Here is a 23489-nt window from a genome sequence, read left to right as displayed (position 1 = left end):
TTCAAAGTGAAAATAGTTCTAGAATCTTTATTATTTACGTAAGTATATTTAAGTCACTATGAAATAGATAGATAATAATATATTCACTTACTTTAGATTCAAGATTTTTTTTTATGTTAAATTTTAAATTTTATTATATCGATAGTGAACCTCAATTAAATTAATGAAGAAATTGAAAACGTCGAAATTAAGACACGTATTTTTACACGTAAATTTCCTTCTTTTAGTATTTTTTTAGTAAACAATACCAAAACAATAAATTATACAAAAACAACACTATCTGCGCAATAAATATCTTTTATCCACAGATCAAATTTAATATCATATTTTCGTAAATCATTCAATTAGTGTCAACTGATTATATTTTATTTTAATAATAATTATAGCATAAATAGATTGTCTATCATAATTACTTTTATTAACGAAGAAATACACTACGTAATTTTTATTTTAGTATATTTTGATATTGTATTTATCGAATCATTATTACAAATTCGACAAATAAATCACTCATTTACATTATTTTCTTGCGTTTGATTTACGCGTGTATTCACTAGCGGTCCGCCCCGGCTTCGCACGTGGTACATATTTCGCAATAAAAGATAGCCTATGTTCTTTCTCAGGGTCTAAAGATTATTTGTGGCAAATTTCATCAAAATCGGTCCAGTAGTTTATGCGGGAAAACGATACATACAAACCTTTCCTCTTTATAATATTAGTATAGATTTAGAAATTTAATTTTTTATAGGATTTTAAACTCGATTTATTCATACTATTATTATCACAATACAGACACGTCGAAACGCCGGTTTAAATAATATCATGAATAAATCGCGTTTAAAATCCGTTAAAATGTCTTTAATTTCACTCGTTCTCGTTAAAATAACTATTACAGAATTCTCGATCAACATTTCTATTCATTACTCGGAACAAGGCTAATGTTATTATAATTATCTTTAATATTAAGAATTATGTTATATCGACTCCCGCTGTTTAAGGTAGGCGTCAGATGGATACAGTATTGACAATATGTTGATTCGTGATTGACCTTAGGGTCAAAACGGGATGTGGGCGTAAAAATATTAGTAGATAGACGCCTTGGTGCGTATGAATCAAGTTTTTATGGTGTCGTTAATAAATTAATTTTTATGTGTTCTAGATGGCAGTTTTCATACTTTGAAGATTCTTAGTTGAAGACAAATTGAGTGTAAAAATATATGAACTTGATGTACAAAGATTTGAAAAATGTATTATTATATAATATTATTTTTAGAAATTAAGAATACTTTTTAACGGTTTTTAAACGCGATTTATTGTCACGTGGTCACGGGGAGACTGCAGTGACCACGCTCGCTGTAAAGTGTTCGAAACGTCGGGAAAATAATATACATCTATCTGAACAGACTTTTAAAGAAACTGACTAAATTACTGATCTGACTGACTTTAATTAACCTCTGAAGGTACTAAAAAATTTTGATGATATCTATATTAATTAGGTACCTATTAACAAAAATAGTTGAAACCAATTCTAGTTTTTGATTGTAAAGGTTTTAATTTAGTATTCATGAGATATCAGTAGTACTTTGAATAAAAATATACGGTAGGTGTATGCACCTATGATGTACAGTGACAATCTTATTTCAATATTGCAATCTCTTCCAAGCAACCGCAAGCAATTGTAAATAACACATTAGATGAATAGATTAGGCATGCGATGGTAACAAATTACTAAAATCAATTATAAAGATAATTAATTATAATTTATTATACCAGTGATAAAAATACTATAACATTCAAAGAAAATAATGAAAATTACTTGATAGATATAAATTATAAGAGATATGAATAAATTTACGTACTGAATATAGATAACAGCACTTAGTGACAAAAAATATCAAAAATTTAGGTGATACAAATTACAATTCATGATAAAACAGGTAATGATGTCTCTGTATGACAGATTAAGTTGTTATCGTTAATTAATATTGATAAATAATTAAATCATACGACAAAGTGATGTATTCCTATAAGTAGGTACTTAAATGGTCAAAAATAAGATATACTTCTCGTTAATGCTGATAAACTAAGCGGTGTGTACAAGTCTTAATAAAAATACCTAAAAATTGCCTAAAGATACACGTGATTATAATTAATTTATAATTATTATTATACGGATGTGCCAATAATCTTATCCATCTAATCTAGCTAAAACAATAACAACTTAACAATTGTGAATCTTATTATGTAGTAATTAATTAGTTATCAGTCCATTCATAATCATGGAAAAATACAAATTTTGATACTTACCTTATGATTACATGAAATTTACGACTGCGATTTCACCAATCGTATTTCTATCACTGATTGATTGATGATTGGCTATTTGAAAATTATAGGTACTTACTGGATTAAAAAAAATCTTCCATGTCCAAACTCAACTTTGAGAACATTACTCTTTTTTAGTTCATAGAGTTGGTAAGGTAAGATTTTTAATGCATAATTAACGAATAACTAAGGCTAATTCTATTCTGCTATCTAGTTCATTTTTAACACCAAAAAAAAATTACGAGCATCATCCAACTCTGATAAACTACAATAAACTAAACAATTCGTATTGAAAACGTTTTTCCAACGGACCCTTGAAAAAATATGGTCGGGCTTACACGACCCTATCGCACCTCAGACGGCAGTATTAATGTAGCCTCATCCACCCTCTAATGAAAATGATGTCCAACCGTCTCCACACTGACAAATATGGATTGTAACTTAGTACTACAACCTGGGTGAGATTTTTCATGCTTTAACTATCTGTGGCTGGGTTTGGGAACTCTGGTTTTGGGGTCGTTTGATTTGTTTTGGTTGATTTGGTCAGTATAAGTATTGATTGAGTCGATCTCTATAAGAGAACTTGGTTTAACTGTATACAAATTTACATCATATTTGGAATATCGTTTATTTGTATGTTTGTAACTGAATCATATAAATAATCTTATTAAGACGAATCAATGGACAATTAGGTAATAAATTATAAAAGTATTCTGCAAGTTTCTAACATTGGCATTATCTGTTGTGTAATTTAAGACGATACACAAAAAAAAATCCACTGCTTGGCGGGCGGAGTCTAATAGCTCGCTATCGCGAACGCGGGTGTGCGCGAAGTCATTCTTGCAAACTCGCCGCGCTGCCGCTGGCCGACTCGGGACAAACATGTATGGAGTCGTCATACAGTTATAATATTGTTATACATTTATTCAATTGTTGATTTATTGGTTTTATTTTCTTGCTTATAAACAAATAATCTTCTTTCCAACAACTACTTAGACATTATTAATAATTATTATTATTTCGTAATGTTTACTTTATTACAAAATAATACAGGTTATAAATAATCTTTAAAATAACAAAAAATATTGTTACTCTGAAAAAATGAAATGGTACTCAATAACGCGGACTACTGAATTGATTTAGATAGAATTTGATGCTGACGTAGATATTACATCATGCCCAGAAATGAAAGGTACTATTTCTGAAAGAAGTTATAAACCCTAATTCTTCTCAGTCAAAGTCAAGAGTGGAAGATATCGCTAATACAGTAAAACTGATGCGAAACTTTGGATGTTAATTTGTATATTTTTTTGTTAGTTGTTACTTAATCACGTCAAGACTACATTACCAATTTTGATAAAATATAGCTAATTGCCTGGATTTACACATAGGATACTTTTTATCCGAACTGAACACTTCTGTGGGATAAAACAGGATTCACGATATAACCTAATTCCACGCGGGCAAAGCCGCGGTCGGAATGATATTTTTTTAAATAAAAAAATTGTTTAAAAAAAACACAAAATATATTGACGCATGTATTTATTTTTTGCACTCTATTATAATTGTAATTATTCATTACAAATAATCAAAATAAAATAGCCAGAACAAAGTTAGGCCCTGGTAGGGTAGGTAGGCAGGTACAGCAATGTGAGACGAACACTGGCTTATTTATACCAATAATAATGTATTATAAACATTAAATTAAGTTTACTTTCTAACAACAAAAATACATAATATTAGCTAATGTGAAAGCGAATCAACCAATCATCCCACAAAAATGAAATGTGCACACAAATATTCATCCAAATCGGTTCATGTCATTAGGAGGAGTGACTGCAGCGCCATCTTCCGGGCCCAATTGTGTTTCCAGATCACCCAGGAACTCAATTTAATATACTTACACAAAATTTTTCGAAATGAAAACTCACATTTCTATGTCAATATGAATATAAACCTGTTTTATTACTAAGCAATTTCCCGCACAGGTGTAGTAAGTATAAATGAAATAAATATCAATATCAAATTCTTTATACAACATACTTATCTACCACCTTCTAAGAAATGTAATTCTTGAAATTATTTCGTATTTTTTTTAAATATAATACTACTCCAATGAGCTCCTGTTCCATATTATGTCCGCCATACTTCCACTAAGTTCACCATGATTTTTTATTTCTTTGCACTTTGTTGCTTTTTGCTAAAAATGGAATCATGCGATAAAACCAGTAGAACGTTGATAACATACATTTTTGACTGAATAAAGGTACTTACGAAGGAGTGGGTTCACATTGTGAACAATCAGTGGGTTTATTTTCCTTCTGGATTCCGGATTTCTGAAAAGATTATCTATGCTATAAATGAAAAAATCTTACACATTCGTTATGTACTTAAAACAGGGGTACATATCAAACATCGTCTATAATACAATTATCATCAAATTTAAAATAAAACCAACTTACTTCATTAATTTGTTCCAATTGTAAGCATTCTTTTTCCTCCAACCTTTATGTTTCTTCTTCTTATTTTCTTTATTGTCTCCATTTGTCTCATTTTGTCTTATCGTGTTGTCACCCTTTTTTACGATTGCGCGAGCGACACAAGTTCCCCGTGTGACGGCCGTAGCGGGAATGACTCGTGCAGCGATCGGGGTAGGAAGGTACAGGGCGGCTCTCGCTATATTGGCTGGTCGCGCGCTAATTTCAAGTATTTCTTGTTTATTTCAAAACCATCGCATATTTCAAAATTCTAAATCGGTAGACGTATAGGTTGTATATTTTATAGTTAATATCCAAAAAGTCGTAACTTTACGTTTGTTATTTTGAACATGCCACAGATTATAAAAAAATAACAATGAGAACTTTGTATTTTTTTTCTATCGAGAAAATATCATGGAATCATGTTTCTAAAACGGTAGACGTATTGTGTTACTATTGAACTTTCTTGTCAAGAATTTTCATCACGACAACTTTAATAATATAAAAATTACGAAGGTTTAAAAAGGGCCGTAAATGTTAGAAAAATTAATTCATCACCTTAAAAAGTCTGCTTTTTTATGCTTCACGTGCTTCATCGTCTGCTTCATGTAGAAAGTTCCCCTGGATCCATTTTGTCCATCTTGATACACTAAAATACTTATGTATCTAAAATATTAATACACATTGCAATTCAATTTACTACACAAGCTTTATTTATTTTTCGTTTGTCTTTTCTTTTTTGCAAGGGTTTATATTATGATTGAGAAAAAGTTTATTAAAGTGAAACTTTTATTACATCGTCTCAAACTTTTGGTCTGTAAAGCGCATGTCGCGTGTATCGCGACTGCCGAGTAGGTATACCGTCACGCGACATGCGCTACACAAAGCAGTGAACCGTTCGAACAGTTTCACTTTTACCGTGGTTTCATAAAACCACACAACATTTTTTTTATTTAGCCAGTTCTAGAATGCACATCGCACTAACTCTGTACCAACAAAACTTAACCTTGGTCCGGGTGTACGTCACCCATCCATCACTCATCGATTGACGACACTCGATTCATAAAGGTATTAATTTAACTTCGTCTGACGTTGATTGATATTAACGATATTACGATGTACTTCAATAATTACTGCGTAACGATTATTCATACTGTTGCCGTGGGTTTTATTAATATGATAAATTAAAATATATCGAAAAATATGTGTTGAAGATTTAAAGATATAATGTTTCTACAAAACTGAAATATGTTGGAGATTTTTTATATTGAAATTTGAAATCAAGACAAAGCTTAAAAAACTGCTGTCGTGTATGTAGTATTTAAGATTGATAAAATCAATGTCCTATCATCAGACATTCGACCAACCAATGGTTATATTAAAATAATAGTAGAAAAACAAATTGAAGATGAGTTTAACAGAATCATGACTATATTATTATAACGAGTACAATATGGGGGTCTTCAAGCGAAGAGTGAACCGGTACCTACTAGGGAAGCGCGTACCATCTTAGACCGCATCTTAGCTTTCCATCAGGCGAGATTGTGGTCAAGCGCTTCCCTATCTAGTGTAAAAAAAAAATTGTTACTAATCCATGAAATAAATGATGTTCACACAATAATTATTTGCGTCCATATAAAATAGCTGAAAACAAAACAAATCGCGTTTTAAAAGGTCGTTAAACATCTAAATGGATTAGGGACAAATCCCTTGGTTTTGAACGAGATATATCATCCTATCATTACGATGACTGCTCTAATTCGTTGACACTGGAGCCTGTGACAGCTACAAATGATACTTGTTGCTCTTGCGATCACGATTGTGGCCCTTATCTCGCAACTGATTTACAATAGATCAATTAAGATGGATAGATGCATTTTTCGGAAGAGAAAATTGAGATGAAATCGTTTGAAGTGTAACCAGATTTATGACAAAAGCAGTATACAATATACATATAATATATTCGTATACATATAATAAATATTCGTTAATTGAATCTAGTTAAGCCAGTAGTATATAATGCAAGGAATATGTAAATATATGTATTTATTATTATATTATGTATTTATTATATATTAACTATGTTATTCCGTGATTTACCTTGCAATTGTAATTTATATAATCTCCTCTCTTCATGCTAAAATCCTTTATACCGTTTACATAAACAAGTGCCTCTCCTTATTGTTTTAGCAGTAGTTGATTGACCGTCGATAAGACTATGCAAATATAATAGAATCTTAACTATTCCTAATCTTAATACTATTATAAAGGCGAAAGTTTGTATGGATGTATGGATGTATGGATGTATGGATGTTTGTTACTCTTTCACGTAAAAACTACTGAACCGATTACAATGAAATTTAGCACACATATAGAGGGTAACTTGGATTAACACTTAGGATAGGTTTTATCCCGGAAATCCCTCGGGAACGGGAACTATGCGGGTTTTCCTTTGAAAACGCGGGCGAAGCCGCGGGCGGAAATCTAGTTAATTATAATAAACTCTCAGGAAGAGTTACAGTATCAAAAGAAAATATGAAATCGTTATATTATACACAGTACTCAATCTCGAGTAAATGAAAACACCATACAAACACTAGTAACGGCTAGTTCACGAGTATTTAGGCTTGATAGCTCACTGGAGTGTGACAGATACAAATGATGCCTCCACTTGTTGCGTCGCTAAGTGATTCTTAAACTGATGGAAACGTGACGCCATTCTTTTAGTGTAGACTTTGATTGGATTAGATTGCAGTTAGAGAGATTTGGAGACATTTTGATGCTTGCCAAAGGTAGAGGGTAATAAAATGGAGTGTAGATATATAATTTAAATGTGAATATTTTAAGGTATTTACTGCTGAGTACGTTTGTATATCAAAAGGATGATCGGATTGATTTTACTGTTTGAATGTACCATTAAATACTGGTACATTGTAACTTTCACACACACAGCACAGTTTACATAAACTTTACTTTTAATAAAATACACTCAAAAGTTAAATATAATTGAAAAATACAAAAAAACACTGAACTTCCATCTTTAAACTATCTTCGGTTATTTTTAAAACTTTCTTCAGTCCGTTCTAGGTAGCGACGTAATTAATTTGGTATTGTCCAATAAATTCTCGTAATGCTCAGCTAGTGTTTCGCGTCTTCAATACTCGATAACAAGTCGTAAATTCAGACCGGTAACGAATCCTAGGCAGTAGCTTTAGTAGCTAAAGAGCGGTGAAGTAAACGCGCGACAATTTGTCGCAAGTCGTGAAGAATGGTGTTATATCGCGTCGCAGTTATAAACAAGGCTTACAAGCCTTTATATATTATAATACTTTTCAAAGTACTATGAAAAGTATTTGGTTCCATTATTCGTGATGTATTTAACCTACTATTATCTACTATCATTTCTTCATTGAAATAATAAACTAGATTTAACTGTTGTTTTTTATAGATCTTCAGTGATGAATAGAATTAACAGAGTCCATTGTTTTAATTTACTTGACTCGACGCACGAGCGCATATTTTATTGGTAAAAACAGGCAACTTAGTTCAAAACTTTTAATCTTAACATACTTGAACTGTCCTATTAAAACTGTCCCAGAATATGCAACTTTTAGTCGCATGCACAGTAGCTTTCGTCGCGCGTTTACTCTTGCTCTAAACCTAGGTTTTTATCGACCAGTAGGCTATCTTCTATCACGTGGTAATTGACCAGGTGGGATCGTAAACTGTCAGATAGTGTGTCGGCGCCTGTGCGCGGACAGGGGCGAGATAGCGCGGATTAGTTAGAAAAGATTGTTGAAAATTGATTGTAATTCGCTGGTAGGCTGATCACTTTGTTGTGGTATCGAGTGAGCATACCTTTAGTGTGAGATATGAATATGTATGATATATAGTCGTCCCCTCTACATTGGAGGTTCGAGCCTCCAATGAAGGAAGGAGGGTCTTGAAAGGGAAGAAAATTCATTGAAAAAAATAAAATTAATAATTTTACCTGAACTGCATCATAGTAGCATCAAGCAACGTAAGTAAGAACTTATATTAATAAGTTCTTACTTAAGTTGCTTCAGATGCAATGCAATTTTAAAATATAGTATTTCGTGTGTAATTCTATTACTGTTAAATACAAAAAATTGACTAAACTTGCAATCTTAATATTGTAAAACACCGTCTACGTTAAAGAACAACAGAAGATACCTACCCCAAGAACGTGACGTCACAGAACAATATTCTAATTCCATTAACCGTCGATTGGCTCACAAAACTTGCGGTCCGTCGGTTCTTTAATACAAAAACTACGCTTTGTGGAATCGAACGCGCGAACAACGGAACAAAAGCTTGTGCTTTGTGCCGTCTGGTGCAGAAGTCGATAACGAGAGCGGGGAAATTACGTGTCGTCGCCTGATTGAAACTTACCATTCGATTTATTTAATTATAATAACCTCAAAGGAATCTGTCTGTTTGTGGTACGAGAATCAACAAAGATAAAGTTTTCGAAATTTGTTTGTTTAATGCAAGAGGGACGTCTATGGAAGTGACAATGTAGGGTTTCCAATTGGAAAAGTATGTTTAATTCCTATATTTCGTTCCAATAGGTCAACCATGTAGTATTTAAAGTTAATTGATTGATTTTCTGTATTACTGCCTTTCTTTATGTAACTCTTATTATTTTAACTGAGACATAGTGAGTATGTTTACTTTCAAAATCGATAAGAAACAATAGTTACCTATTTTTACAAATTTAAAATTGTACCTTCATTGTATTTTCAGAATGATCTATCTTATATAAGTAATCTTAATCGTTAAGAAAAGAAACAAATGTAATATCAAAACGACAATCTTCATTATTATTAATCGTTAAATCAACAATACTTTCATCAAATGCTCAGTGCGGAAACTTGGTATCGCTCCGATATATTCAACTGTTTACTCAATAAATTCTATTCGATTATCAATCACCAGAATTTCCGATAAGTAAGTGCACTCGCTACGAACTTACAAAGAATGTAAAGCAAATAAAGTTTGTGTTGCGAAACGGTGTCCCTTATCGACTGATACGGGATAAGGATTAGTGCTACCATCACCACTTGATTGATCATTAGATAAATACATATGACATAGTATCTGTTTGAGTGATTATACCAACCGCTGATAACTTATACCCCGATCAAAGCTCAACTAAAAATCGTTCAAATAACTCATATCGCCTATTTATCCATAAGAACGGCTAAAACGACAGCGATAAAGTTCAAAACCTAACGACGTCCCCGTCTCTATCGAGACCTATTTATGATGGCACGATACAATCAAGATTTATAAGTTTTATTGCGACCCAATGCGTTTCGTTAACGTTGACATCCGTATCGCTAATCAATAATTTACCACAGATAATCGCGCTTCGCATCGATTTACGGAGAAGCCAACAATTCGTACCGTTTTCCGAAATTCTCAATTGTCCAATTGGCTTTAGCGAGATAAGTCTATACAAGTCGGTTGCTTAGAGCGGAATCAGACAGATGACTGCAACGGTGTTGGTTTGCGGCAATAATTCAAAAGCATCACGATAACGCCACGCGTCATTTGAGCTCGAATTCGGAAGAGCATTCAGGGGCATAGGCAAATGCTTCCTTTGATCTGAGCGGAGCAGACGCGTTTGTGGAGTCGGGCTCGCCTCGGGCATTTCATGCGGTGCATCTCTGTCCGATATGGATTGACACGATGCGTTTTAATCAATTAGCATGCAAAACGCAGTTCACGAGCCAGTGAGCAGTGAAATAAGCGGACCGCGCAGGCCACCGTGTCGCTGCGTTTTTGAATGCTCTCCGATTACAGAGTGCTTTTTTCGGTACGTTTTCGGTATGATAACTTCATAATCGGGAAGAAGGGTCGCGCTCTGCACTTTGTCCGGACGGTTTAGTCTTAGTTAATTTGATACCCAGCATCATGGTGATATCCGGTGTCTAGATGCGCATCTGAAATCCGTTCATGCTACATTGACACTGCTGGATATTGCAACAAAATTCGGTCCCAATTGCGTGTTTGTTATCGACCAAAATTAGAATTATTGTCACATGGCAGACGAATTTTAATCACGATATTGTGTACAGCAAACACGCAAGCGATTAAGTTCGATTACCGTTCAGGTCGACAAATTAATTCTGGTGTTCTTAATTGGGCAGACGCTTCGAGCGATAAGCGGACGAATGAATCGATATTATCGACTTATTGAAATTATGTCAGCTGATAGCCGGTTTGAATAATTGATCCGTTCGAGTCTATGACTAACAGAATAATCAATCAATCATTAATCATATGTTTGCGCAACACGACGAGCTCTGGCCCCGTTTTGGGTAATTTTCCTATTTTTATCGAATGCGCGATATTATCGTAACTGTCGTTTTAAAATGTTGCTTTTCCCATTCAACCTAAATTTCAAGTTTTATCAAGATTTACGAATGTATTGTTTGTCTGTTTTCGCTTGAGCAACCGACTTTACTTTTCAATTTTAATTTGTTCCATTGACCTGTAATAGACGGTTATCTTATATCTTAATTGAACCTGTTGCTGAATGTTTGAAGCTATACAATTTACTACCAGGAAGGAACATTCTAACTTGGCTACATAAACTATATGTACATTCTAAAGATAGCCGCTCTTATTGTTGCCAATTATTGAGACGAGTGTTATAATAATAGAAGAGATTACATATTTTTTACACACAATTTGAAAAGAACTGCTTTAGACTAAACTTAGTCTCTTCTCTTTGTCCACAGAAGAAGCTACAAGTCCAGACAGCGGCGTGAAGGATCACCACCGCGAGAGGGGGGCGGTGGAGAGAGAGGATGAAGCCTCCAGGTCCGCCTCCCCCGCGTCCCGCACCTCCCCGGCGCCCGACGAAAGGGACATCGAGCACAGCATACCGGCTACCCTCATCCAGGACCCCAATGCAGAAAGGTAATGTCATAACACTTGATCGGACTTTCTTAGAAAAGGTTTCATGAGTTCCTTAAAATAGGAACAGTAGGTTTCCATGAATTCCTTAAAGTGGGAAATAGGAGAAGACAAACTGATATTCTACTCGTAGGTATCTGATGATAGGATACTTCCTAAAACAACTACTTCTTCTTTATATTTTTATTATCTTTTTAAATAATAGGCATATTGCACAAAAATATAATCAGTTTTTATCGAGCCATCAGAATGTGTAAAAAATTAATATCGAAAGCTCAATAAAACAAGCATTGATGACTGTTGTCTTTTGGGAACAAGTAATATCGATAAAATTCGCATTAATGAATCATTAAGTTATCAGAACTATCATTCAACGCAACTGCGACTGCTAAGAGCATTGTCTGCTTGACGGTGGTCTCGCCTTCAATCCTGGTGTCCACTTTAACGATCCCATTGTTTTCGATGATCAGTTGTCAACTGCTGTCCACGATGCTATGGAACCTACCAATCATAACGATCTCAACGATCACCTCTATCTCGAAGAATTAAAGTTCACAACTGACCGAATTGTAGTTCAATGATTTATAGCCGCTCCAAGAATGAATGGCTGCGATAGTGACAGCTAGTAGGTAGTGACACTAAAAATGATCAAGAACTTTACGTTTGACACTCCATCAATATATGTTTAACTGAAGAAGCTCCGTCTCCTGGATAGTCAGGAGACAAGATTGATCGAATATGCTAGATAATGGTCGCTGTAGATAAAGTAATATCGACGATTATTATAACCTTGTTTGTAATTTACGTGCCATTTTAAAATGTCACTTACGGCCTCAACCACATTATTGATTAAGGACAAACAGATACAGTTTTGTTTTAGATTAAATTAAAATACTCCGAAGTTATTGATTTTAACAGGTGTTTAATAGATTAAATAATTTAGATAAAAAAACCCACGATGTCGTACAGGAAATCAGTTCAATATCAGAAATCAAATATACATTTTATATATGAATTTAAACAGATTTTCATAATTATATTATCTTTAAGTAGTCTAATAGTGATAAAAACAAATAAAGTATATTAAAATATGTTAGGAGTGCCATAAATAATAATCAATAATGGTTAATGTATAATTTATAAATCCGAAACGGCTTCGAAATACACGAATTATGGATGAAACTCAACAACTTAATTAGGAACATAAATGTTTATGAGGAATAAAAACTATAAGACCAAGGGCAGCCGATTTTTATCACTCGGACGATATTGCTATCGTAAAATCGACTCTTTTGCATATAGGTTTAGTATTATGGATGGATTGTAAAGTTTTCTAAACAGCAAATAATGTATTGGCAGGCTATCTACGCTCCCTGTTCCATCACTGTCAATTAGCTGCAGTGAGGAGACGTCATCAATCATAAACATTCTCCTCTAGAATATCCATCTCAGATACTATTGTTTAGATTTTCGATTCGTTTTTTGTATATCAATTAATCAGGTGATCTGTATCACGCTGATATTATCACGAACAAACCTAAAATGTTCATTTTAAATGTTTAATTGGCTACAAAATTGGTTGCAAATAAGAATTTCTTTATTTTGATAATAAACTGGCCAAAAGTATTAGCTGTGCACTTTTATAGCTTCAGACATCTGGTTGCTATATAATTCACGTTATAACTGTGAAATTATTCAACAATGACAGGTGTCCCCGCGCAAATGGAGATCGTATGATCTGACGATATTGAGTGACAGCACGACGCGGACGCTTGAAAATATATTTGTTTTTGGTAAAATCATATTTTTCGAACATTTTTGTAGTGTTGTAAAATCGTGAAATCTAAATTCTTATACAAAACAATTCACTTATATACTAATAAAACAAGAATATTTCCAGTTTTGAAAATTTCATAATTCAAGTTTTTAATTGAAATCCAATATATTATGTACCTAAAATCTATCTGAGATCGCTTTAAATGTAGTTTAGTCACACTTTATAAGCAGTGTCCCAATTTTAACTCTCCAAAAAACTCTTTTATATCAATAAACGCGGTAACTTTGCCATTTTTTACCTATAAGGCATTTAAATGTGCGCCTGTTTCCGAAAGTGTGCGTGCCGAATGTGTGGGGAAAGAGTATAATACCTGTCACATAAATATAAGTGATTGATTGACCCGCACCCAACTAATGCTTATAGGAAGCAATAAACAGCTGGCGATCCGTTTGAAATTTCATACGTTTGTTTCAAACTCGACTTGCTTATGGTTACCATTAGCTTAATTATACTTTTAAACTACTATTTATTAGTTTTGTGAATTGTATTTTTGGGTATCATGAATAAGCTTTTTCCAGTACGATAAACAAGACATTTTCCTTTGTCAAACGCAGCAATCTGTTCATGATACACGTAAATCCGTCCCCTGTCCCCTGTCTGTACTCTGTCCGCGGTGAAAGGCCTCGTCCCCGCGTGTCGCTGCGCGCTTTCCTCGTCACCGTCTCCTAATCCCATAAGTCGACAATCTTACATCAAACATTCATTTAAATTACAAACGTCGATGAGTTATCGTATCGATAGCTCATCAAACTTTTGATCGGTGTCACGACGGTGACTCAGCTATGCGCCAGCTACACTGTCGGCCTGTCAACGAAACGATTGCCCGTCATTGCACGTCCACCTCGCGCATAGCACGCACGCTTGCATTACGCAGCGCACCACCCCTCGAAGCCGAATACGTATACCCGTCTCTCTCCTCCGCTCCCATTCGTCCGTTAGCCCGGCGGCCGTCTCTGTCGCTCACGAGGCGTGCGGGGGGAGGGTGTTGCAGGCGGGTCGTAAATCACGAGGCATCTCATTCCACGCGGGACCGCCGCCGCCGCCGCAGGCACCGCGCACTTCCTTCTCGACCGCCGGCCGCATCTTTCGTGTCGTGTTTACATTTCCAATAGTTCTTAGGAAGTCTATCTGTTCCCATGTTCAAAGTGTTTCAACGATTGTATTGTGCTCATTGATGGATTCGAGAACGCTTCACCATTCGACGTTTTGAAAATTTCGAAAACATTTCGTCGAAGATGATTGTTGAACCTGACCACGTGAGGTACGATTTTTATTTATACAAGTGCACTTTTATTTTGAATGGATATTATTTGAATTTGAAATTCTATCAATTAGTTACGGCTTAGTTATTCCGTTAATGTTTGTTTTTATCACCGTCTTCGATTTACATATTAATTTATTTTTGTTATGTTTGCTGACAAAATTATTGTTGAAATATGTTTCTCTCTAATCAATGTTTATTGAACGTTTGACAATTATATTTCAAGACACACTAAAGGGATTTAATAGTTTCTTTCAACACCTGTGCACTAAACTGCTATAAAGTTGGCGTTTAGTTGGCAACTCTGATGCGAACTCAGATATCCTAATCCTTCTATTTTCGTTGACAAGATTTATTTTTATTGTCTTCATATCGGAATATGTTACAACAGTCGATATCTTTTATTGTCTCATAAACATTGATAACTTATATACCTTCCTCTATTCACGCTAATAAACATTTATCAAGGAATTATCTTCGATTCTCTTCTATAACTATAATTGCCAACATTCTTATATACCTATATGATGACTTGTACAGATTTCTATTGTCAATTAGTTTATTTCGTATTCTAATTTAAAGGATGCGATGAGTGTTATCTTACAATTTAAATTAATAACGTAGAGCTAGTCTTGTAGGCTTTAAACATCTAATTTACAAAATAATAGCCTTATAATATATGAGGTCACTTTAGGTTGACTCCACTTATATGAATGTTGATGATGATTCAATTTCCATAAAGCTATAATCGAATTTAAATGGGATCCTATTAACAGTTCTTTTGAAATAGAAAGTTTTCTCAAGAGATCAACGTCATATTTTATTAATTTTAGTGATAAAAAAATATTTATAAAAGACATTGTAATTGTAAATAATGGACACAGTGTCATGTTCAACATATGATTGAATATTTTTAAAATCTCATTTAAATGTAAATGTCTGTTAAAACTTCAATAGGATGTATTAAATTATAAACACATAATGTTCATCCATAAATATTATGATAAACGATAATATACAATCGTGTTCTCACACACGAATATCTCGAAACCGGTTTCGCTACAAATGAAAAGCGAAATGATAATTTAATTCATGGATTACGATGTGTGTATTTATAGTTGTTGTTTTGTCAACAGGGAGAGTCCGAGATGTTTGTCGCGGGAGTCGTCCGGCGCGCCCCGGTGCCCGTCCAACGACTCGGTGTACTCCGGCCGCAGCGCACCCAGCCTCCCGCTGCCGGCTGCGCTCTCCGCCGCCCTCCCCGCAGCGCTTCCAGCCGCTTTGCTCCCCCCGCACTCGGCCGCTGTAGCCGCCTACCTCGGCGCTGCAGCCGCTGCGGCACAACAACGTCTTCTCATGTCTTGCCAGGAAGACCTGACCGACGCAGAACGCGCAGACGCCGTGTTGGACTTCAGTACAAAACGAAGTGAGTCGCCCCATGACGATGATGATATGGACGGCGATGATGCCGTCAATCTTAGTAAGAATGAAAACGGGCCTTTAGATTTATCTGTCGGCACCAGAAAGAGAGGACCAGAGGATTCACCGTCTCCGGTTCCAACGAGAAAAAGTTCTAGGTCTGCAGATTTTAAGCCCCTTGCGACGCCTTGGACCACGCCCGTTGCTCCACATTTGCCATATTTCGCTGCCGCAGTAGCCGCAGCCAGCCTCTCACCTAAAGGGGGTGTACCCGGCGATTGGAATGGAAAACTTAAGCACGGTGCACCGACCCCCAGTGATGCGACAAAAGCTCTCGAGAAGATGAGCGAACTGAGTAGGTTAGGTGGAGAAGAATTATTTAGATCTGTTCAGAGTGCAGCATTAGGTGCTGGATTAACACCGAACGCTGCCGCTCGACATTCAGCCTGGCAATCGCATTGGCTGAACAAGGGCGCAGACCAGACTAAAGATGTTTTGAAATGTGTCTGGTGCAAGAAAAGTTTTAATTCATTAGCTGATCTGACAGTTCATATGAAGGAAGCTAAGCATTGTGGAGTGAACGTACCGGTGCCTCCCACGTCAGGTGCCCCCATGCCATCCTCTCTGCAGCCGCCATCGAGCTCGCCCTCGACGCCGTCACATAATTCTTCGTCTTCAAGTAGTTCATCTAAGCCTAATCATAATGATCTTAATATGCTTATTAAAGAAAATATGCCAATACCTAGAAAGTTAGTTCGCGGTCAAGATGTATGGTTAGGAAAAGGAGCTGAACAAACTAGACAGATATTGAAATGTATGTGGTGTGCTGAGAGTTTCCGATCATTAGCAGAAATGACTAGCCATATGCAGCGTACCCAACATTATACAAATATTATATCACAAGAACAAATTATTTCTTGGAAGTCTTCCGATGATGCTAAAGGTTCAAACTCTAGCACACCAGGTACTAATAACGCTGTTCCTCCCACCACGGGAACGAGTAGTCATGTAAGCGCAGTTTTAACTTGTAAGGTTTGCGACCAAGCGTTTAGTTCTTTAAAAGAGTTGAGTAATCACATGGTTAAAAATTCGCATTATAAAGAACATATTATGAGATCTATTACTGAAAGCGGGGGTAGGAGACGTCAGACACGTGAAAAACGAAAAAAGTCGTTACCTGTTAGAAAGCTACTTGAACTCGAGAGAGCCCAACATGAATTTAAAAATGGCGAAGGTAACAGCGTCCCAATGGGAAAGCCCATTAGAGACTTCGGTGCTGGAAGCCGAATTACTTGCGAAAAATGCGGTGATAAAATTGAGACTGCACTATTTGTAGAGCATATACGTCAATGCATAGGCGCGCCCATGTCTAATAGCCAAAGGAATTTTCTGAAAAGCGCGCTTCTTTCCAATAACATTATTCCACCTGATGTTCCCGGACACGTTACACCGACTAGCCGCGATGGCCGTAAGAGTATTAATGATGAAATACCTTCTCCAGGTTCTGCGCACCACCGCTCTCCTTCATCTATTAATGAATCTTCTCCTAGTTCCAAAGACCATAACGCTAGTAACGATAAAAGCTCTTCGCCATCGGTTCTTAATGCTATTGAGCAATTAATAGAAAAGAGTTTCGATACACGTTCACGGCACTCGGTGCCCGGCATGCCTGGCGGTGCTTCACACGCTCCAATCGGCTCAAGTATCTTAAAAAGGTTAGGTATAGATGAAAGCGTAGATTATACAAAGCCTCTAGTAGATCCTCAGACAATGAACATGTTGAGAAATTACCATCATCAGCAAGGCTATGGCCGTCGCGAGCGTAGCGGTAGCGAATCCAGTTCAATGTCTGAACGTGGAGGCAGTAGAGTGGAATCACTCACTCCCGATAGAAAGCTAGATTCATATCACATGACCCCGCGCACCACGCCCGATACCCGCGGCTCTCAGACCCCGGCGTCTGAAGATAGACCTGCTGAAGTTAGAATAAAGAAAGAGGTTACTGACGATGATGAGCGCGAAAACGGTGTAGACTTGAGCAACCAGCCTGTTAGGGTTAAAACTGAAGTAGACGATGACGAGGAGCAAGCTAGGCCAAATAGTTCGGTAGATGAAGATGTCAAACCCGCTGTTACTAAGCGTGAAATAGAAGGTCCAAGTCCAGTGCCTAGTCCGCGCAGTCCTTCCAGTGATCGATCTGCCCCTACTCCTGGTACAGAACGAAAGCCAGCATCTAGTTTGGGTGCACTCTCCTCTATGTTCGATAATTTAGCCGGTGGTGCATCATCCAATGAACCCAGTTCTTCCCGTCGCAGCGGTAGTCACCCGCTCGCAGCTTTACAAAAACTTTGCGATAAAACTGAAACAAATTCCAACAGAGCGCCCGCTCCCGCCCCTTCCCCCGCGGGCCCTCCGAGCATATTAACTTTCAGTTGGGCTTGCAACGACGCTGTCGTTACTGACTCCATTATGAAGTGCGCTCTGTGCGACACGCCGTTCATTTCCAAGGGTGCATACCGACACCATCTCTCCAAAATGCATTTCGTGAAGGACGGCGCGTTGCCCGAGCCGGTCCCGATGAAGGCGCCGCCGCCTGCCGCGTCCCCCGGCACGCACAAGAGCGGCGGCTCCAACGCGGCCTCCCCGCAGGACCCGCGCAGTCCCTCGCAGTCGTTCGACGAGAGCCCGCACTCCAAGTTTCTCAAGTACACGGAGTTAGCGAAGCAGCTGTCTAGCAAGTACGTGTAAGTGTGACGTGTCCGCCGGGCCATCAGATGTGATGATACCATATCCTGCATTGAACCTTCATAGGTTTAGGTCGCATCGCGACGCTAAGTATTTCGAAACTCTTTGCCAATTTAATTATTTAGGTAATCGTTAGAGATCACCGCGTAGATCGGTTAGTGTAATTAATCTAGCGACATAAGTATACGCCAAACGTCTTACGTTCATTTAGGTGTAAGAGAATATTTTTAAAATATTGCCTTTAGTTAAAGAGGTTGTAGCGCGGCCGGCCGGTCGGCTTATCTTCCACGACGTATCGTAATTCCATTTCGATAATTGTAAATATAAGTCACGTTAAGTCTTGAAATTTAGATTCGATCTCTCGTAAAAGTATATTTTTTGCTAATAATCTAAAGGGAAGTTTCGTCGCGCGACGATTGGCTTGTCGCGTCGCGGCCGTCAGTATTCAGACGAATCCGTTGCAATATCATGTTTCGTGTTACTTAATTTTTATGTAAATCAGAGTTAGTTAACTGTTCTAAGTTTATCTATGTATATTTTGGAGTTTTTTTGTTTTTATATAATTTTTGATATCCGTCGATGCCTGTAATCTCGGAGATCCAATCTCATGGTCGATTCATGTAAATACGACGAAATCGTCATAGGATGCAATATAACAATCTCCTTAGTGTAAATTCGCTGTAGGTCCCTCTCCTTGCGAGATCGCTATTTATTATTTAGACTAAGTAAGTAAATTAGGTAACCCTACTGTGAACACTTGTATACCATTGTATCAGCGCATTATACAGTTGTCCGAATAAAAATTATATTTAAAATTTATTAAAAGTGATATGTTATTTTGTTTGAGGACAATTACATTCGTATACGTGTAGGTCTTTTGGTATTGTGAGATTCTTCCAATGTAACAACAGTTATACGATGTGTATATACGGTCTTATGAGTGAAAACTCTTTTATATTTAATAAAGAATATTGTAAACTTGTATTGTGTAAGTTTCAGGCGAATATCAATGAAGTGCGTTTCTGTACATATTTAAAGGTTCGGGGTTTGCTAACATCGTTTAGGATATTTACTAGTCTGTTTACTAATTCCCGAGCCTCTGAATATGTTACGAAGTCGCACGTAATTATAAATGTAACGTTCAAAGTATCATTTAATATTAAATTCAAAAGAATGTATACGCTAGCTCCGACGAGATATATTGCTCATTTAAAGTGGTGTTGAAATATTGATTTTACCAAATTTAATAATCTTATTTAATATTTTATGTTGTATTTCAAAATGCAATTAAAAGCTCAAAGAAATATATATGTTAAATACTTAAAAGGTTATTTTATTAATCATTCCCCTAGTATTACTGACATCGATTTTTATACATATTGACTAATTAGCGATAAGACATACACGCACACAGGCAACATGTTTCTGTATATGTTAATTTTTCCTCATATAAAGTGAGTGAAGCAAAAATAAAACACATGAATAGAAAATAATAGACTATTTTATTATTACTTAATCATTTATAAATTAAATTAAGACAGACCATATTCTATGGAGAATTTTCTTAGAATAAATGGATATATGTACAATTATTACTACAATAATTATTAATAGGTAAGCAGATTTTACAGTGGAATGTCTGTGACATGTCTTATTTCAATATTGCAACTCTATCTGATACAAGTAACTAATTTGAATTAGAAAAATATAATTTTTTTCATATTATGTTCAAAGCTGATTTTCATTTTCAAGTAGGTAATAGTTTATTTAAGAACATCTTTAAATAGGATACACTTTACTGGTTCTACAAAATATGAAAGGGTTTAAAAATACACACATAATATTATATACATAAAATAAGTAGGTACACCCTTTATTTCATTGATGATCCAAATAACGACACCATATGAAATCATTACACACTGTTACAAAATTAATTTCTGAAGAACGGAAACAATAAAGAATTCTCCTTATTTTTTATATCTACTTATAACACACGTATTTGGGTTAAACATTGTAACAGAATATCAAACCAGTTCAAAAAATTTGCACATATTTTGACATGCCTCCGTACAAAATGACAAAAACTTTCTCGCATTTCAAGGGAGAATGTCTATAAAATTTACTATTATTAAACACTCGATACAAGACATTTAACCCAGTGTAGACTGTACTTTATTAAGTATTTTTTATAGTTAGAAACACATTTCGTCTTAACTCATCAACAGATTAACAACAATTTATTGCTCGCACATGTTTGACGAATTTAAAGTGGAATAAGAAATAGGACAGAATTTTAATATCGAAAAGGATGACTTTTCTTTACAAAGGTCTTGAATAAACTGCAAATCTAGATATTAGTACACATTTGTGAGTATTCTAAATTTTTAATTATTAAAAGTATATTTAAATAAGAAACTGATATGTAACAAATCTATAATATAATAAAAACCGGCCAAGTGCGAGTCGGGCTCGCGCACAAAGGGTTCCGTAGCAGCAAATATAATAAATTACAGTTAAATCAACCTATCTCAAAAACTATAAGAGATACTTTGATCAAACCAAAAATCGTTGAAAGAGTTAATTAGCATGCATCACCTCTATTTTTTTTAGAATTTTATACCCCGTAGTTATAAAAATAGAGGGGGGGGGACATACTTTTTACGACTTTGAGAGCTGATATCTCAAAAACCGTTCACTTTAAGAAAAATGTTTTTTAGAAAACTTTATATCATTTTAAAAGACCTTTCCATTGATACCCCACACGGGTATGTACATCGAAAAAAAAATTTCATCCCTCAGTTACATGTATGGGGGGCCCCACCCCCAATTCTTTTTTTTACTATTTAGTGTCATATTTTTGTAGCGGTTCATACAACACATATTCCCATCAAATTTCATCACTGTAGTACTTATAGTTTCCGAGTAAATCGGCTGTGACAGACGGACAGACGGACATGACGAAACTATAAGGGTTCCGTTTTTGCCATTTTGGCTACGGAACCCTAAAAATGAATCGCAAAATGTGTTGGTAATCGCATAACTCGAGAACGGGTGGACCAATTTCGATAATTCTTTTTTTATTATATTCCTTGAAGTACCAGGATGGTTCTTATGTAGAGAAAACATAAATATGTACCACGGGCGAAGCCGGGGCGGACCGCTAGTCTTATATATAAAAATGAATCGCAAAATGTGTTGGTAAGCGCATAACTCGAGAACGTCTGAACCGAGTTCGATAATTCTTTTTTTATTATATTCCTTGAAGTACGAGGATGGTTCTTACTTCTTATGTAGAGAAAACGTAAATATGTACCACGGGCGAAGCCGGGGCGGACCGCTAGTATGTAATAAATATAAATAAAGTAAAATATGTAATAAAGTCTAGTGATTTCTGAAAATATCTTTATACCTCTAAAAGCGTATAAAGATGAATATTTTATATTATAATACGACAAAGTACGTGCATACATTACCAGGCTAATTAGTCACTCCACCCCCCCTGGGAATCACTCAGACATCTTAACCGAGCGTCGATTTAATCACACTAACGACGCTACATTTCATGTTCGACGTTAAGAATTGTAGATTGTCCATTGCTGGTCAAGTTTGCGAGCGAATAAATTTAGATGAGAATGGAGCAGTGGTATTGTACAAAAAAAAAATAAAAAAATACAATAGTAATTGAATTAATTTGCTAAGTTTAGTGTGGTTTAGTACAGTAACGGTAATTATAATTTAAACTATATACCAATACAAATTCCATATCAACACATATTATTACTTTGTAAACAATTTAAAATATATAGACCAACTAGCTTTCCGCCCGCGGCTTCGCCCGCGTTTTCAGAGAAAAACCAGTTCCCGTAGGATTTCCGGGATAAAACCTATCCTATGTCCTTTCTCGGGTATCAAAATATATCTATACCAAATTTCATGCAAATTGGTTCAGTAGTTCAGGCGTGATTGAGTTACAGACAGACAGACAGAGTTACTTTCGCATTTATAATATTAGTATGGATTTGAAATAATGGATAGAGCTTTTTATACTATTAGCGCCATCTGTTGTCGATTTTAATGTAATCAAATAATAAGTCAAGTATTCTCAATCTGAAATTCTATACCTCATATGCATCAGTCCTTGGTTAAACCCTACACACTTATAAAGCTTTGAAATTTTGTATGTTTGCACGTTTACTATATAACTACTTAACTGATTTTGAAAACTACGAATCTACATTAATACTTAGCAACAATTTAACCTATATTTATTAGTCTATTTGTGTAACTAAGACGAAGCCAGCTCAAGCAGCTAGTTACATAAAAGCTACGGTCACTTACACCCACCCGATATTTTTCGCTCCACAAAAGACTCATTCCTTGGCAAAAGGGTTAAACAGTTAACCCTTTGACAAATGCGAGGCTATCGTTAACATCAATCCGCTTATTACCCCAACTAAATCATTTATTGTGCTAA

At 35.7% G+C, this 23489-nt stretch overlaps 1 protein-coding gene and 1 long non-coding RNA gene across 4 annotated transcripts in view; one reads left to right on the top strand and one right to left on the bottom strand.

Moving 5' to 3' along the window:
• The window catches only part of tio (zinc finger domain-containing protein tiptop), a 263098-nt gene extending 242760 nt beyond the window's left edge, over positions 1-20338 (top strand). For 2 of the 3 annotated variants that reach the window (XM_090105103.1, XM_090105102.1), the window contains exons 4-5: positions 11573-11753; positions 15985-20338. In XM_090105103.1, the coding sequence (XP_089961229.1) occupies positions 11573-11753; positions 15985-19015 (3212 nt within the window). In that variant the 3' untranslated portion in view covers positions 19016-20338. Of the gene's footprint in view, positions 1-11572; positions 11754-14564; positions 14849-15984 lie in introns of those variants that run through there. The other variant, XM_090105104.1, reaches the window with a different exon arrangement.
• LOC149906176 (uncharacterized) lies at positions 3853-5335 on the bottom strand. The gene is made up of 2 exons (XR_016457088.1): positions 4600-5335; positions 3853-4525 (listed from the first exon to the last, which is right to left on the bottom strand). It is a non-coding gene; the product is annotated as an uncharacterized LOC149906176 (long non-coding RNA).
• Positions 20339-23489: the final 3151 nt, after the last annotated feature.

The sequence above is a fragment of the Colias eurytheme genome, chromosome 9 (genome assembly GCF_061535395.1).
Source record: "Colias eurytheme isolate Ceu_HAF_F1 chromosome 9, ilColEury1 Martin Lab GWU primary, whole genome shotgun sequence".
NCBI lineage: Eukaryota > Metazoa > Arthropoda > Insecta > Lepidoptera > Pieridae > Colias > Colias eurytheme.
The sequence above is the reverse complement of the archived record's forward strand: the minus strand, read 5'-3'. Positions and strand labels throughout refer to the sequence as shown.